Below are 17291 nucleotides of genomic sequence, written 5' to 3'. Positions count from 1 at the left end.
TTAAGTCTACTAAGTATGCTAAATAAATATCAATGTGCTTTACATTATCCCTCTAAAAGTCACCTTTGTTTCTGCCAGTGCTTTTATCACAGACAACTTTCAGGTACCTGGAAGCCATGGAGCTTGTGGTAGTTATTGTCACTTTCTCCAAAGCTCTGTTTTATTCAAAAGTTCCAATCTTATCATTGACAATAAATATGTTGTTTTTCTTGATGTAATGTGCACTTTTGAGAAAATATCTTGCATGTTCTCAAGGCTAAGTTTTTATTCTGTTGTCTTTCATTTGTAAGTCTGGTAATTGCTCAAGTACCTTTCAAGAATACTTTTTTCCTTCAGTACACAAAGGGGCTTTATGGGTAGTTCCCATTTCATCACAAGACACTAAAATGATGGAGATGAGAGCTAGAGAGATGGCTCGGCAGTTAAGAGCACTGACTACTCTTCCAGAGACCTGGGTTCAATTCCCAGCACCCACATGGCAGCTCACAACTGCCTATATAACTCCTGGATCTGACACCCTCACACAGATACGTGCAGGCAGAGCACCAGTGCACATAAAATATAAATAAATTATTGAAAAAGGATATAGACCATTGCACATTTTTATGTATGTGTAGCTAAAATTGTAGTAAGTAATCGTGAGGCACTTACATAAGGAAAGAGCATTTGGTAGGCGTCATGGAGATCTGTATAGAGATGTTTTCTCAACCTGAAGGGCTTTTCTGCTTCGTAGAAATTTGCGGCGTATCCGAAAGTGTCAGCGTGGTCGAGAGCAACAGGAGAAAGAAGGAAAAGAAGGAAACAGCAAGAAGCCCATGGAGAATGTAGAGAGCCTAGATAAACTGGAGTGTAGGTTCAAGCTGAACTCCTATAAAATGGTGTATGTGATCAAGTCAGAGGACTACATGTACCGGAGGACCGCTTTACTCAGAGCTCATCAGGTGAGAACTGGTGGTTGGGGTTTCTCTACATTGCCCCCAGTCCTGCTGCACTGGTGTGAATTATTTCCTTTTTATAAAAGCCTGTTTCTGGAACAGTCCTTATGTGAGCAGGTGTGTTTGTTTGTTTAGGATCTTGTAATAGAACCACAGACTTCATGGCTTAAAGAATAGAAATTGCTGGGGATCTGTAGTTCATGGAGGAACACTTCTTAGTAGAACGTCTTGGCATGGTCCCCAAATTCCTGTTTCCCACACATACTTTAGAACATCTTTGGATTCTCAGACCTAAAACCCCCAAGATGTGTCAAAAGTGTTGGAATCTTTCAGGCCCTGGGGGAGAAGAGCTGTTGGTGCTGTGTTGTGTTAGTGTCCTGGGTCATTCATAGATTTCTCTTGGATGTCTAAAGAAATGTCATTTGGAAGGATGGCTGTGTGGGGTGAAGGCTTCAGAGTTTTGCCTATAGCTTAACCTACAAGAGCTTGTTAAACACCTGGTGTTACTTTCTAAAAAAGCATTTCCCAGTGTTTCCATTTCAGTGTCTCATCTTTTGTTTGTGTGGACCCTGTTTTCAAGGGCTGTCTCACTTTTTATGTAGCTTGTGTTACAGCAGGTACAGCCACAAACTAAAGCAAGTGTGTAGTGTTTCTGTGCATTATAAAGGAAATAAAAAGTCAAAGGAACTGACATTTGGGATTTCAGTTGTGGCTTCTCAAGACCAGGATACTTGAGACCTAAATAACAAGTTGTAGAGTTAAGGGAGAAGTGTTTTCTTTGCAACAGAAATGTAAGATGCAAGGCTGGGAAGAAGGGAAGGCATTGGCATATTAACGAAAATAGAAACAGTGGGTCAGGTTGAAGGCTATAGAGAAAGGAGACATTGTGCAGTTGTGAGGGGAGGCGAAGGCACATTTTTGTCTCAATGGGTCATGCGTCAGATTTTGTTTCAAATATACTGGGACCCCTTTGTTTACATTTATTTTATGTGTTCATTTGTGTTTATGTGAGTGTGGAAGTCATAGGATGAGCTGTTTCCTCTGTTTGGGTGCAGGGATGGAGTATAGGCCATTTTGCTTAGTGTCAGGTACCTTTACCCACTGAGGTATTTTGCCAACCTACCTTACTTTATTTATTTATTTATTTATTTATTTATTTTTGTTTTGTTTTAAAGATAGCATTCTACAGGCAGGTCTGGAGAGATGGCTCAGTGGTTAAGAACATGGCTGTTCATCTGTAGGAGCCAGGTTCAATTCCCAGCACCCATATGGCAGCTCACAACTGTCTGTAACTCCAGTTCCAGGGGATCCAGTGCTCTCTTATGACTTCTCAAACACCAGGCACATAGATGGCAATGCACATACATACAGGCAGAATTGCCCACTATATATACATAAAGTAATAAAATTAGCCAGGGGTGGTGGCATTATTTTTCAATCCCAACACCCAGGAAGCATGAGCAGGCAGACCTTGAGTTTGAGGCCAGGGAGCGCTACATAGTGAGACTCTGTCTCGAACAAACAAATAAATAACTGCCTTTTGTATTTGAAAGGTTTGTTTGCCTATTTTATATTCTCTCTCTTTTTTAGTCCCATGAACGTGTAAGCAAGCGTCTGCATCAGCGGTTTCAGGCCTGGGTAGATAAATGGACCAAGGAGCATGTGCCTCGTGAAATGGCAGCAGAGACCAGCAAGTGGCTCATGGGTGAGGGGCTAGAGGGCCTGGTGCCCTGCACCACCACCTGTGACACAGAGACTTTGCACTTCGTGAGCATTAACAAGTATCGTGTCAAATACGGCACAGTATTCAAAGGCCCTTAACTCCAGAGCCAGAGCAGGTAGCTCAGAGGGGTGTGTCTGTGTGTGTGTGTCTGTGTGCATATGTATGCACACACTGAAGAATCAAGGAAGATGCCTTTCAAGCCACCAGTGCAACCTGGCACCAAGCAGGATATACACAAGGAATGTGGACGGATACCTTAGAAAGCTGGAACTGGCACTTTTCCTAAGGGTACTAGCCTGCCCAAGAGGGAGTGAAGTCCATGCAAGCACAGAGACAGGCAGCTTGCTTGCACACACCAGCAGAGCTCAAACCAGAACTTCTGTGACCTGACCTTAGATGAACAACCAGATGCTGTTACTCTTTGGATGGATGGAGGCGCATTTACAAAACAGATGGACTGTAACTGATGGTCACTGCTCCTCTCCCTACCCCCAAAAGGTGGCGAGGAGACTGCATTTGATGACACCCTGACTTGAGCACATCTAAGATCCCCTGTTAGATTTTATCTGAGATCTGCTGTTTGGCTTTGGGATTGATACCTTGTGGATTTCATTTCTGAGTCCTTGCAGCCCACCTTCCTCCCTCTTCTGGTTCTCAGCCTCAACAAATTCCAGTCAGTCCTCCTTTTTAGCTCCTGTGGACTGTTTTGTACCTGCTTCTTTACTAGTCTGCCCTAGTGCCATCCACCAGCTTTACCCACTCACACACATACACACACACTCACACACACAATTTTAACTTGGATTTTCTTTTTTTGTAAATAATGTACATACTGTCAATTTTTTATTAAAGGAAATATGCTTTGATGTGCTAGCATAAGTGCTCTAGCTTCTTGTGTACCATAGTACTATGTGGCTCCAGATTTAGTACCTATAAAGAGATGTACAAGACATTTATTACACTTTTTACCAAAGGGAGATACCATTGTAGTACTTTTGTGTAAAACTTGTCTCCCCCTCCAACTTTTCTTCTTTTTTTCCCTTTTTCTTTTTTTTTTTAAATGTAAATAAAGCTTGGTTCTTAAGGAAATAAGTAACCCAAGTCCCTTGTCCTCACCAAAGAGCTACTATAGAGATTGGCTTTAGTTTCTTTTTTAGGTTACAAATAAGATTTTGCTTTAAATAAATAGGTACTTGAATTTGTCAAATCAGCATCTATCAGAAGATGGCTCCGTAGGTAAATGTGCTTGTCACACAAGCCTGATAACCTGAGTTTGATCTCTGGATCCCATGATGGAAGGGGCGGGCTAACTCCCAAAATGCACTCATACACAGGCACACCCAGGTTTTTTGCTTTTACTTTCCTTTCAGAATTTTAATTTTCCTTATTGGGAATGAGGCAGCAACTCAAGATACCAAGCCGAAGTAAATGTCAAGTTGGAAGAAGTTGGAAGGGAATGAATTTTATATTTTGCTTAGCAACTTCAATGATCAAACATTTTTAAGAGTGTAGCGATAGGCTTTTAATCTTAGCACTCAGAGGCAGAAGCAAACAGGTCTCTGTTCAGGACCAGCCTGGACTACATACATAATTTCAGGATGGCTAGGGCTACAGAGAGACCCTGCCTCAAAAAATGAAATTTTTAAAAAAAAATTATTTTTGTGTGTACACTTGAATGTGTATGGAAGTTAGAACAACTTGAAGTCAGTTCTAGGGATCAAACTCAGGTTGTCAGGTTTGACTATAAATGTATTAATCTGTGCTATTATTACCTTCACCCATCTATCTAGACCCCACTTTTTAAGTTACATAAGTTGAAACATGAACATTAAGGATCTTCAAATATGATTGACCTGGACTTCCTAGCCCTCATAGTTAGAACTGGGTATCATGTTATTTTCCAGTTAAAGAAATAACTGGTACCTGGGCCCCACATGGTAGGAGGAGGGACTGTGTCGTTGGCAGTCCCCATCCCCCCCCCAATAAAATATAGCAACGTTTTATAGATTCTCAACATTACCATAATGGAAAAAAATGACTCCTGGGTTTTCAAAATACAAAGTGAGCTTCTTTTATTTGTCTGACGCAGGGCGTGTGTAGCCAGGACTCCCAAGTTCTAGAATACAGGTGTTTTTGTCACTCTTGAAGGTGATAGCCTAATGAAAAAGCATGCCAGGAAGACAATCTGATTTCCTCAGCCATAGCTCACCCCTTGCTCTGCTCCCTCAAGACCATGCTGGCCTGGCAGGAAATGGGTCTGAGTAGAGGCAGCCTTGCCTGTTGCTACCCATGGTTAGTCTTACTATGTACAGCACCTTCCTGCAGGTCAGGATAGGATTTTAGGTCCAGTTCAGGAGAGAAAGTTCTTGGGAACCAATAAAACAGATAACTTTGGTCAAGCTTTCACAAAGCAGAAAGTTATCTTTAAATGACATTTGGACTGCCGTATTTTTGGTTGTTGTTTTTCCCAGACGGCTTCTCTGTACAGTCCTGGCCGTCCTGGAACTCGCTTTGTAGACCAGACTGGCTTTGAACTCAGAGATCCGTCTGCCTCTGTTGCCCTGCTCCCTGCCCAGTGCTGGGATTAAGAGCGTGCGCCAACCACGCCCAGATCTTGGTCGTTTTTTTCTAAATAACCTGAATTTGAAATGCAAACCCAGTTACTTCCATTAGAACAGGCTAGTTCTATTGATCTTCTGTTTTCTTCTAGCGGTTTTACAGATACTCTGGTAAACGTTAAAGCTGGGGGTCGGCTTTTGACATTAAAACTTCTTGCACTTGTTGACCTGCTGCATCAGGTCAAAATTCCAGACATTTTGGTGATGGCCAACAGTGATGTATATAATGTATGTAAAAGCCCCTTTCCCCTACTCTTAATACACTGCCGATTAGACTGCCGATTAGGTTGACCACACACTCGAGGGAGCCTTGCCCTTTTCATATTAAGCAGATATTAGTGCTCCCGGAAGTGAAGCCACAGGGAAGCAAATTAACTCGATTTGGGGAATCCCACATCAGGGCCTAATTTTTTTTTTCAGGACCTTCCAGAGGTTCCACACTCTTCAGTCTTACACAGCCCAAGCTGTTCTCAAATCCCTATGGCGCCATGGATATCCTTCAATTTACACTCCCGCCTCCACGAACCCAGGACTTCGTGCATGCTAAGCAAGCACTCTCCTTACCGAACCACATAACCAGCTCAAACTTACCATTTTATTAAAGGATAATTTACCCAGCTGTCTGACAGCTGGGATGAGAAGAGAACCGCGAAGGCGCAGCTTCCGGTTTTCACCAGGATAGCTCCCCAAAGTCAGCATCTTGCAAAAGCTGCTGGTGTCCCAAGAAAAGTTGCTCGGGCTAGGAAAGGTGCTGGTCAAATGCCGGAACCTTTGGTTCCAGGCGGTGCAGTGACACGGCAGCACCAAGGGTTTTCCGGGGAGAGAAGTGGGCGCTTCGCCATGGCGGTAGCCCCGTTTTTGAAGCATTGGCGTACCACTTTTGAGCGGGTGGAGAAGTTCGTGTCCCCGATCTACTTCACAGACTGTAACCTCCGCGGCAGGTGTGGCCCCTGTTTCGGCGTGGCTGCAAACCGCATCCGCGCGTTCTTTCCTTCCCTTCCGGAGGGAAACCCAGGCTTGTGGCCCCCCGGGCCGCGGAAGAAAGTGTCCGCCGCGGACAAGGCAGGGGCTGGGGAGCAGTGAGCAGAGGGTGGTATGTGCTGCTGAGCTGCCTGGTAGTCCTCAAGGCCTTAGGCTGAGAGAGAGCGTTTCCGACCGGTCGGCTGGCTCACGGGTGGAAAGGGGGCGGCTTCAGGCACGCGCCCATTGGCTCTTCCCGCCCAGGCTCTTCGGGGACAGGTGCCGGGTGACACTTTCCAGCTTCCTAACGCCGGAGAGACTTCCCTACGAGGAGGCGGTGCAGCAGGACTTCAGCCCTGCGCAGGTCGGCGACAGCTTCGGACCCACGTGGGTAACACCCAGTTTCGGGAAGCCCTGCCCCTCTAAGTCCTCACCACCGAAGGCCACGCCTCATTTTCTTGGTCCCTAGAGTGCTATGTGGCAGAGCGTAGCGCCCTCTGTTGGGAGAAGCATCTTTATCCTTTAGTGTGCTTCTTTTTTTCTCCACTCATTTCTCTGTTCTTTGGCTCAAAGCTTGTGATGTTGCAGATGCATGGACAAAGTCTTCAGGCCCTGCTGACATTTAATTCAAGGAACTACGTCAGAACAGGGTTTCCACTCCTAGGTCCATCACAATAGCTCTCTTACAGATGGTGGACCTGCTGGTTCCGGGTAGAACTGGTCATCCCCGAAGCGTGGGTGGGCCAGGAAGTTCATCTTTGCTGGGAAAGTGATGGAGAAAGCCTTGTCTGGCGTGATGGGGAACCTGCCCAGGTGAGGCACCCCCACCCCCCAGACCCAGACATAACCGCAGACTAGCCCTGGTTTTTGCACAAGCCACGGTTGAATTACCGGGCCTCCGGACTGGTTTCATGAGTTCAGAACTGAGGGGATTGCCATTTGAATGTTATGAAGTCCCAGTTTTCATAAGCTATTTTTATTGTATTTAATATATATTTATTGGAGAAACTTCAGATCATTCTAGAATAGTATAAAGTAAGGCATTAAATTATCTTCCCATGAGTAATGTATCTCTTATCTCCACATCTCATTCCCCAGATATATAATGGTATGTTAAATGCCATGCCAGGTTTAGTCTTTGTAATCCTATATGATAGAACTTTATGTCCATTTATAGAGATAAAAACCAAGAGGTTTAGGCCGGGCGGTGGTGGCGCACGCCTTTAATCCCAGCACTCGGGAGGCAGAGGCAAGCGGATCTCTGTGAGTTCGAGACCAGCCTGGTCTACAGAGCTAGTTCCAGGACAGGCTCCAAAGCCACAGAGAAACCCTGTCTCGAAAAAAAAAAAACCAAGAGGTTTCGTTTATGGTTCATACAACTTCCATTCCAAATTCCAATATCTGGGGTGGGAATGGCCTAAAAGAAAGCAGGACCCTACCCAACTTTCCTCCCTTCATAGTCTAAACACCTGGGAACATCTGGGACCCATCTCATTGAACACCAGGGATGAGCAATCTGTCTCAAACTTATTGAGTTTTTTTTTTTTTTTTTAGTTAGCTGAACCCAGGACCTCATAAGTGCTAGACACACGTGTTCTTACTACTTTGTTAATCCACCCCTCCCCCACCATTTAATTTGAAAAAGGGTCTTGCAGAGTTTCTGTGCTAGTAGCCTTGACCTTGTTATCCTCCCCCATCCACCTCCCAAGTAGCTAGAATTATAGACCTGTATCACCATATCTGGCTCATTCCATGGAATTTCCTTTTATATATTCACGGGAGAGGCCATCAGAACCCACTCCGGTCCTTCTAACCCCTGCCAAGGATCCTTTCCATTAGGCCATCAGCTAACAAACTTACGCTGTGTGCTGGTCATCAGTAGGTGGGGCGCTCGCTACCAGGTGTCCCTGATTAGTGTATCCTAGCTTTTCCTGGTAGAGAAGACTTGGGGTTGAGCAACTGGACGGCAGAGCCTGGCCTCCTTCGGCTTTACACTTCCACTGAATTTTCCAAAGTCCTCAGTCCCTGCCTTTCTTTTATTTACCAGGGTTTGACCAAAGAGGGTGAAAAGACCAGTTATGTTCTAACTGATAAGCTGGGAGAAGGAGACCCTCGGAGGTGAGCGAGTCCCAGGGGCCTGATAGGCTGGGAGGAGCTGAGGCCGAGTGACCTCAAAAGTACCTCCTAGCACATCCTTTGGTTATAGGAAGCTTGATTTTTTTTCCCCCATGACTATAAAAATATTTACTGTGTAGGGCTAGAGAGATGGCTCAACAGTTAAAAGCACTTACTCCTCTTCTAGAGGACCTGAGTTTGGTTCTTAGCACCCACGCGGGCAGCTCCTAACTGCCTGTAACTCCAGTTAAATTCTGAGGGTGCCTCTATGCATGTGGCTTTCATTTACACAGACATAGATACATAAATTAAATCTTAATATCTTCTTTCTTATGATAAACGTCAAGAGACGAATCACTTCTACTATCCTTCCAGCCAGGGATGACCGTCCTTCACATCTCAGCGTCCATAGTCTCCAGGTTTCTGTCAGCAAACTCCGTTTACTAATTGAGAATCACATCTTTGGGATTTTGCACTCAGAGCTTTTATAGTCCTCTTTTTTCATATTGAGGGGGCGGCTATGATACCATCAAAAGCTAAGACATTATTGGTTTGTTTGTTTTTTTGTTTTATTTTGTTTGAGACAGGGTCCCCCTGGGTAGCCCTGGCTGTCCTGGCACTCACTATGTAGACCAGATTGGCTTTGAAGTCACAGATCTACATGCCACTTGCTTCCCACGTGCTGGCATTAAAGTTGGATGCCACCATGCATGATTACATTATCGTATTTTATATTTAACTGTACACTGTTTCAGATACGTTCAAACCCTGGGACCATGGTAAAGTGCTCTTGACAACAAGGGAGGACAGGTATTCATAGAATTATGAAACTGCTGAAGATTCTGGAAGAATCTTTGTACTGAGAACTCCGTATGAGAATCACCTGATTTAGGAGGGGAGGGGCTGGGAGAAGAGTCAGAAAGTCTTCCCTCATGACGTTGAATGGGAAGGTGTCAACTGAATGCCTCCTCCTTGCCCTCTTCTCAGGCTCCCAGAATCCTCTGCCAGTCCATTGTCCTGAAACTGCTTCTCTACATTTATAGCTTGACCCTCTACATAGAAGTGGCCTGCAATGGGCTTCTGGGGGCTGGGAAAGGAAGCATGATTGCAGCCCCTGACCCGGAGAAGATGTTCCGACTGAGCCAGGCTGAGCTGGCTGTGTTCCATCGTGATGTCCATAAGCTCCTGGTGGACCTGGAGCTGCTACTGGGCATGGCCAAGGTACCATAGCCTCCCACCCCTCATCTTGAGCCCTGCTCCAGCAAGATTGTTTCTTGCGTGGGATCACTGGGAATTCAGAGTCAGAGTAGAGTTTTCCTGTGCAAACAGAGCAGGGATGGTATTGATTGGAGGAATAAAGGATTAGAAGTGGGGGAGCTTTGCTGAGACCCCCTGCGAGACCAGCTGGAGCCTAGTTCTGTAGTAGTGCTTGAGAAGGCATTAAAGTCCAGAACCCTGCCTCAGGGCCTCGGGGAAGACAACCAGCGCAGCTTCCAGGCCCTGTACACAGCCAATCAGATGGTGAATGTGTGTGACCCTGCCCAGCCTGAGACCTACTCAGCAGCCAAAGCCCTGGCCTCCACGTTCTTTGGCCAACATGGAGGTGAAAGCCAACATACCATCCATGCCATGGGGCACTGCCATATTGATACAGGTAGGTTGTTGGGTATCAGGTGTGCCTGCAAACACATAATTCTTGGTAAGTTTTGCCCTCTTTGGACCTTATTTTTTCTCATGTGTATAATGACTCAGGGATATTGGCTCATGGGCTCTGCCAACTGTGGCTTACTTATTCTTCCAACAAAAACACAGGCTTCAAGAGGCCTTGTGACAGACACTGAATAGTTTGTGGAGGCTGACGGCCCCAGGGTGGCCAGGCATGGTGATGTTGCTTATGAAACTTGGGGCCAGAAGAGGCCCTAGCTAGATTAGGAAGTCCAGAGGGGTTTCGTAAGCAAACTGATGTTTGAATTAGTGAGAATGAAAAAAATGGAATTAGTGGGGACAGGGATCCCCCAAGCACAGGGGCAGGTTTCCAGGAAGGGTCAAGTATTCAGCTTTGAACTGAATACTTCTGTTTGTATTATCTCTGAGATCTTTGGGTTTTTGTTTGTTTGCCCATTGTTACTGTGCTTAAGTTCGGGTTTTTGCTATGTAGCATTGACAGGTTTTCATAGCAGTCCTCCTGCCTCAGCCTCCTGAATGCTGGGTTACAGGGGTGAGTCATCAGAACTTGAAATGCATGTTTTTAACAAGATCCTTGCTGTATCAATTCTGATTCAGCTAAGATTTCTGAACATGCAACAAGGGCTCTGTCTGCTGAGCCACCATGTGGTGTCCTGGGCTAATGAGGTTGGACCTGAGGCCTAGAGGTCAGCAGGCACTCGAGGTACCTCCCATAGCGCAGCTTGTACAGACGGTCCTGTGCTGTGTTCTGGTACCTCTGCCTCTGGGGAATCTGAGCCTTAATGTTCGTCTATGGCCTGGAGCCTGTGTCCCGGCAGTTGCTCTCAGTCCATCTTCTCCCACCCTTTCCTACCCTGCAGGAGGGATTCCATAAGGATTAGCAGGGTAGACATGGATGGGAAGAGGGCTTGGCAGACCCTCTGGAACCTTAGGCTGGATCTGAAAAGATTTGGAGGTGGGAAGAGAGGGGGTGGGCTGGAAAACTGTGAAGAACAGGAGCCTCGTTGTCTCTCAACTCTGGCCCCCTTTGTTTCTAGCCTGGCTTTGGCCCTTCAAGGAGACTGTGCGGAAATGTGCCCGGAGCTGGTCAACAGCTGTGAAGCTCATGGAGCAGGACCCTGAGTTCATCTTTGTCTGCTCTCAGGTCAGAAGGCAGCAACGTGGAGCATGCTGGGTGGGCCTGAAGTTCCCTATGGTCTGGGGACTTCAAAGGCCAAGAGTGTTCTTCACTCTCAGCTACCCACAAGGCCACAGCTGCTGGACTGTAAGTAGGGTCCTTTTTACTCCAGGCCCAGCTCCTACCCCATGTTCCCTACAGGCACAACAGCTCCAGTGGGTGAAGAACCACTACCCTGGCCTGCATGCTCGGCTCCAGGAGTTTGCCTGCCGCGGACAGTTTGTGCCTGTGGGGGGCACATGGGTGGAAATGGTAAGTGTCCATTCCTCGCACCGTCCTCCAGCAGCTAGTTAGCTGAGCATGAAATGAGCAGGACGGGAGGCTGGAGAGATGGCTCAGCGGTTAAGAGCATTGCCTGCTCTTCCAAAGGTCTTGAGTTCAATTCCCAGCAACCATATGGTGACTCACAACCATCTGTAATGAGGTCTGGTGCCCTCTTCTGGCCTGCAGGAATACACGCAGACAGAATATTGTATACATAATTAATAAATAAAAATTAAAAAAAAAGAGAAATGAGCAGGACGGTCTCCTCTGGGGTCATAACCCTGGGTTAGAGCACCCCTTGCACCGTGACAACCGAGTGAAGTTGGCCCAAGCTTCTGCCTGAGTTCAGTCTGCTGCTAATGCCAGCTCTCTTGCTGTGCCCCCCATCAGGATGGGAACCTTCCCAGTGGAGAGTCCATGGTGAGGCAGTTCCTGCAGGGCCAGAACTTCTTTCTGCAAGAGTTTGGGAAGGTGTGCTCTGAGGTAGGCTGAGAGCTGCCACACCAGGCTATACACAGACCACTGGAACCTGACCCACAGTACAGAGGGCTGAGGTTGGGGTGGCTCCTCCCAGAGCTCAGAGCCTTCTCCCTGCAGTTCTGGCTGCCAGACACATTTGGATACTCAGCACAGCTCCCCCAAATCATGCGTGGCTGTGGCATCAAGCGCTTCCTGACACAGAAACTGAGCTGGAACTTGGTCAACTCCTTCCCAGTAAGCAAGCCCCAGGAGACAGGGTCGCAGGGTTTGGATCCCACGTAATCCATTTACCCCTGTCCAGTCTCTTGAGGGGGCCTGGACAGACTCCCAAAACCCTATCTAGGCTGTGGTAGGCCTCTAACATGGATGTGGATGGCCCACGCGGCCTCAGACCTGACTCTGGCTTCTGCCTGTTTCTGCCGGCAGCATCATACCTTCGTCTGGGAGGGGCTGGATGGCTCCCAGGTGCTGGTCCATTTCCCACCTGGAGACTCATACGGAATGCAGGGCACTGTGGAGGAGGTGAGGGGCTCAGTAATGCTGGGGATTCAGAGAGGGCTGGGTATCCTGGCCTAGGCTGACCTGTCCCTACCCATCTAGGTGCTGAAGACCGTGACCAACAACCGGGACAAGGGGCGGACCAACCACAGTGGCTTCCTCTTCGGCTTCGGGGATGGGGGTGGTGGCCCCACACAGACCATGCTGGACCGCTTAAAGCGGTTGAGCAATACCGATGGGCTGCCCAGGTCAGGCCTGAGCCAACATCAGTCCTAGGCTCTCAAGACACCTTCATGTAGCCCTGCCCTTAAGCCCTTGCCTTGAGTCTGCTCTTTGTTTATATATGAAGCACAACCCCTCCCCTGGACCTTGTGTCTCTCAAGCCCTGGCCCACCAATCTTCCAAACTTCCACTCTGGGGATAGGGTGGAGGGAAGTTCTTAACCCCACCAGAGTGCAGCACTGTCTATGGAGTTTTCTAGGGCGTGTCTTCTCTGGCCCCTCAGGTCTGCACCATAGACCAAGGGCAAACTATAGGACTCCCGAGTGGGAGCCCAGGCTTGTGGTCTTCCTCAGGGTGCAGCTGTCGTCTCCTGAGCAGCTCTTCACAGCACTGGAGAGAGATTCGGGACAGCTGTGCACGTGGGTTGGGGAACTCTTCCTGGAACTGCACAATGGCACCTACACTACTCATGCCCAGGTCAGGGCCAGGCTACTAGCCTAGCAGAGGCCTTGGTCTGGGTGGGACTGTGGGGGAAGGATGGGGAGGGGCAAAGGTGGAACTTAGTGGCCTCCTCCAAGTAGGGGCTCAAAAAAGGCATAATGCAGGGTAAATCCTGCACACAGGCAGGGGGTGGGACAGGGCTTCTGTGGATGATGGTTCTGGTGGGAGGCCACGTGAGGTTAGTTTCCTGTGAGAGGCTATGTCCAAGTGACCTTGGGCGACTGTCAAGGGTTCTGAGCAAGAGAGAGCTTTGGAAGGTATCCTGGGTCACAGCAGACTCCAACCTGACTCTCCCACCCTGGGCACAGCTCAAGAAGGGGAACCGGGAATGTGAGCAAATCCTTCATGATGTGGAACTGCTGAGCAGCCTGGCCCTAGCCCGCAGTGCCCAGTTCCTATACCCAGCTGCCCAGCTGGAGCACCTCTGGAGGTCAGTCAGGTGTCCCTTCCTGCTGCTCACCTAACATGTCAACCCCCCCCCCCCATTGGCCGCCCTTCTCAGCCTTCCCTGTCTCTGCCTTTGGTCCCCGCAGGCTCCTACTCCTCAACCAGTTCCATGATGTGCTGACCGGAAGCTGCATTCAGCTGGTGGCAGAAGACGCCATGAGCTACTATGAAGGTGAGGCTGGCCTGAGTCCATAGCCGTCCTGCTGCTCTCCACCCAGGGCCAAGTGTTTCCATGCCCAGCCATGATCAAACCCATCTCTCCTCAGACATCCGTTCCCATGGCAATACACTGCTCAGTACTGCAGCCGCGGCCTTGTGTGCTGGGGAGCCAGGTCCTGAGGGCCTCCTTATTGTCAACACGTTGCCCTGGAAGCGCACTGAAGTGTTGGCATTGCCCAAGCCCGGTGGGGCTCACAGCCTAGGTATGAGCTGGAGGGGAAGGCTAGTCCTGTAGCAGGAGGAACCAAAGCTAGGCAGCGTGGCAGGGATACTCCCCCAGGGATCTCTATTTTGGGCTACCCCAGTCTAGAGAGAAGTAGCTACATCCTATCCCACTCAACCTATCCTTAACCTGCGTGAGGTCTCCAGAAGGTCAGAGGGATTACACTGATGCCCAGGCCTTGTCCCCAGCCCTGGTGACAGTGCCTAGTGTTGGCTATGCTCCTGCTCCCACCTCACTGCAGCCCCTACTGCCCCAGCAGCCTGTGTTTGTGGTGCAGGAGGTAAGTCCTAGCAGCCCCCAATGGGGTGGGGCCTACTCTGGGATGCTCCTTGGTCTTGAACAAGGTACTAGGGTAATGTACAGCTTTAAGAGGGTTGGACTGGAGGTGGGGAACACAGCTAACTCAGCTTAAGGCCTTTCCCACCCAAGACTGATAGTTCTGTGACTCTGGACAATGGCATCATCCGGGTGAGACTGGATCCAACTGGCTGTCTTACTTCCCTGGTCCTGGTGGCTTCTGGCAGGTGCCAACCCTTCTTTGTTCTTAACCCCATGCATTGCAGATAGATCCCAAGCTCTGCCCTCTTCTCTTGTCCCCTCGCCACCACACTGTCCAAGCAGTGCCTCTAGGCTGGGACCCACGCACGGGGCAGGGCAGGTTGGGCTACCTGGAGAGAGCAAGGTTATAGCGACCCTGTGTCCTTTCAGGGAGGCCATTGCAGAGGGTGCCTTGGGGAACCAGTTCGTGCTGTTTGATGATGTGCCGTTGTACTGGGATGCATGGGATGTCATGGACTATCATCTAGAGACACGGTACACACTGGGCAGCTCCTAGGGGTGATTGTGGTTGTGGATACAAGCTGCTCTGACTTAGTACCCCCCACATTCATCCCACAGGAAGCCTGTGCGGGGCCAGGCAGGGACCCTGGCAATAGGCACTGAAGGTGGCCTTCGGGGCAGTGCCTGGTTCCTGCTGCAGATCAGCCCCAGCAGTCGGCTCAGCCAGGAAGTTGTGCTGGACATTGGTTGCCCCTATGTCCGCTTCCACACTGAGGTAGAGGGGCAGGATAGTGGCCGTCTTTCCCAGAAGGGGCTGGTGAGGAGGCCGGATGCCCTTCTCTTGTCCCCACCCTCCATCCCTCTCCCAGGTGCACTGGCATGAGGCCCACAAGTTCCTGAAGGTGGAGTTCCCTGCTCGCATACGGAGCCCCCAGGCTACCTATGAGATCCAGTTTGGGCACCTTCAGAGGCCTACCCACTATAACACCTCTTGGGACTGGGCTCGATATGAGGTCTGACATGGGGGATCGGGGTCGGGGGGGCTTTTACTCACCCCTGACTGAGGAGAGACTAGTGTGGTTTGTGAGCAAGAGGAGGGAAATGCCTGACACCGTGATTTTCACATGGGCCAGGCATCTGCTAAATGCTTTACTTTGGTTTGATGCCATGGCCACTGTTGCTATTTCACAGATGAGGAAGCAGGCACAGGTGGGATGGCGTGCCCAAAGCTTCCTTGAGAGTCAGCTAGGGCACAACCATGGGCTTCTACTGCAAAGAGCTTTGGGGTAGAGCCACCCATGGGCGTGGGTCTGCCCTTCAGGTGTGGGCCCAGCGCTGGATAGATCTGTCTGAGTGTGACTTTGGGCTGGCCCTGCTCAACAACTGCAAGTACGGAGCATCCGTGCAGGGCAATGTCCTCAGCCTCTCACTGTGAGTGCGGGGCCTGTCGGGCGCAGGGCTGGCATGGGTGCCTGCGGCTTTCCGTGCTGGAACTCCAGCCCTCCCGTATTTCCCACTCCAGGTTGCGTGCACCCAAGGCCCCAGATGTTACTGCTGATATGGGGCGCCATGAATTCACTTATGCCTTGATGCCTCACAAGGGTAAGTACCAGGGAGATGGGGCCCTCCCTTCTCTGCCCTTTCCTGAACCTCCAGCAGGCACTGTGGTAAACTGAAGCAGCCTAGCCCTATATCTCCTCCAGAGGCATGGTGGGGAGCTCCCAGCGGTCACATGTGTTTTGTTCTGGTCATTCCCCAGGTTCCTTCCAAGAAGCTGGTGTTATCCATGCTGCCTACAACCTCAACTTTCCTCTGCTGGCCCTGCCGGCCCCAGGCCCAGCGCCTGCCACCACCTGGAGTGCCTTTTCTGTATCTTCACCCGCAGTAGTGTTGGAGACCATCAAGCAGGCAAGGGCAGGATAGTCTGGGAGGTTCCTGGGAGGCACAGGTTCTTGGCTGCCTACTGCCCTGCCTTCCTTTCACAGGCTGAGAAGAGCCATCAACACCGCACACTGGTTCTAAGGCTGTATGAGGCCCATGGCAGCCACGTAGACTGCTGGCTATACACATCTTTGCCCATTCAGGAGGCCATCCTGTAAGTGGGAATAAGAGAGGTCGAGGTGGGAGCCCTGCCCTTGTCGGTCCTTATGGCCTCTCCTTTTCTCCATCTAGTTGTAATCTCCTGGAGCAGCGAGACCCTACTGGTCACCTGTCCCTTCATGACAACCGCCTGAAGCTTACCTTTTCTCCCTTTCAAGTGAGGTCCCTTTTGCTGGTGCTTCAGCCTCCACCAAACTGAGTCATGTTGTGGAAAGCTTTGGGAACTGCTCATTTCCACCTCCCCAGCCCAAAACAAGCATCTTGTGCAATAAATGCTTAGATTAGCAGCCCTGTGATTGAGCCTTGCTGCTCCTCTTAGGACCACTTCTTGGCTTGTAAGGAGGATGGAGAGAGGTGTTTTCCAGGGGCAAGATCTAAGGTAACCTGTGTATGAAGGGTCTGGCTGTTGACCCCATCTGAGAGACCGGAGACCTCAGGTGACCTTAAGATAAAGGGTTCCTCCTGTATCCACAGCAAAGGTGCTAAGATTGCCCCTACACACATCCCCACATCTTCCCACCCCACCACCCTCAGCTGGGAGGAAGGCTTTCGGCGAGTGTTGGCCATAGGCCCCGAAGAATCCTGGACTGCCTGAGTCCAGGTCTGCAGAGGGCTGGCCCTGCAGAGGCAGACTGTCCTCTTGAGTAAGTCTTGAGTAGGTGAGGAAGGTGGAAGGCAGAATTACATTTTTATAATTAGGTGGAGCCATGCAGCATGCCTTTCCAACCTGGCCTCATCATACCTCATGCAGCCAAACCAAGAAGTTCAAATTTACTAGTCTGGTAATGGTTTCATGTGGGCTTTCAAATAATGTGATGATATTTACAATCATCACAAACCAGGC

The 17291-nt window shown here is 49.4% G+C and overlaps 2 protein-coding genes across 2 annotated transcripts in view; both read left to right on the top strand.

Annotated features, from left to right (window-relative positions):
- The window catches only part of Sin3a (SIN3 transcription regulator family member A), a 53785-nt gene extending 50254 nt beyond the window's left edge, over window positions 1–3531 (top strand). Inside the window, exons 20-21 of the mRNA XM_075965808.1 lie at window positions 734–941; window positions 2526–3531. Of these exons, the coding sequence (XP_075821923.1) occupies window positions 734–941; window positions 2526–2756 (439 nt within the window). The 3' untranslated portion in view covers window positions 2757–3531. The remainder of the gene's footprint in view (window positions 1–733; window positions 942–2525) is intronic.
- Window positions 3532–5913: 2382 nt separating this feature from the next.
- On the top strand, window positions 5914–16741 carry Man2c1 (mannosidase alpha class 2C member 1). Its single transcript, XM_075965809.1, has 26 exons — window positions 5914–6217; window positions 6501–6623; window positions 6926–7049; window positions 8284–8354; window positions 9395–9572; window positions 9816–10005; window positions 11075–11181; window positions 11356–11466; window positions 11869–11961; window positions 12076–12192; window positions 12385–12480; window positions 12559–12704; window positions 13032–13155; window positions 13488–13609; window positions 13713–13798; window positions 13893–14048; window positions 14257–14348; window positions 14498–14592; window positions 14777–14881; window positions 14966–15122; window positions 15217–15360; window positions 15669–15778; window positions 15870–15949; window positions 16107–16255; window positions 16333–16442; window positions 16520–16741. The coding sequence occupies exons 1-26, from the start codon at window positions 6036–6038 to the stop codon at window positions 16644–16646; spliced, it is 3195 nt and encodes a 1064-aa protein (XP_075821924.1). The 5' UTR covers window positions 5914–6035; the 3' UTR covers window positions 16647–16741.
- Window positions 16742–17291: the final 550 nt, after the last annotated feature.

The sequence above is a fragment of the Microtus pennsylvanicus genome, chromosome 3 (genome assembly GCF_037038515.1).
Source record: "Microtus pennsylvanicus isolate mMicPen1 chromosome 3, mMicPen1.hap1, whole genome shotgun sequence".
Classification (NCBI taxonomy): domain Eukaryota; kingdom Metazoa; phylum Chordata; class Mammalia; order Rodentia; family Cricetidae; genus Microtus; species Microtus pennsylvanicus.
This window is presented reverse-complemented; position numbering and strand designations above follow the sequence as displayed.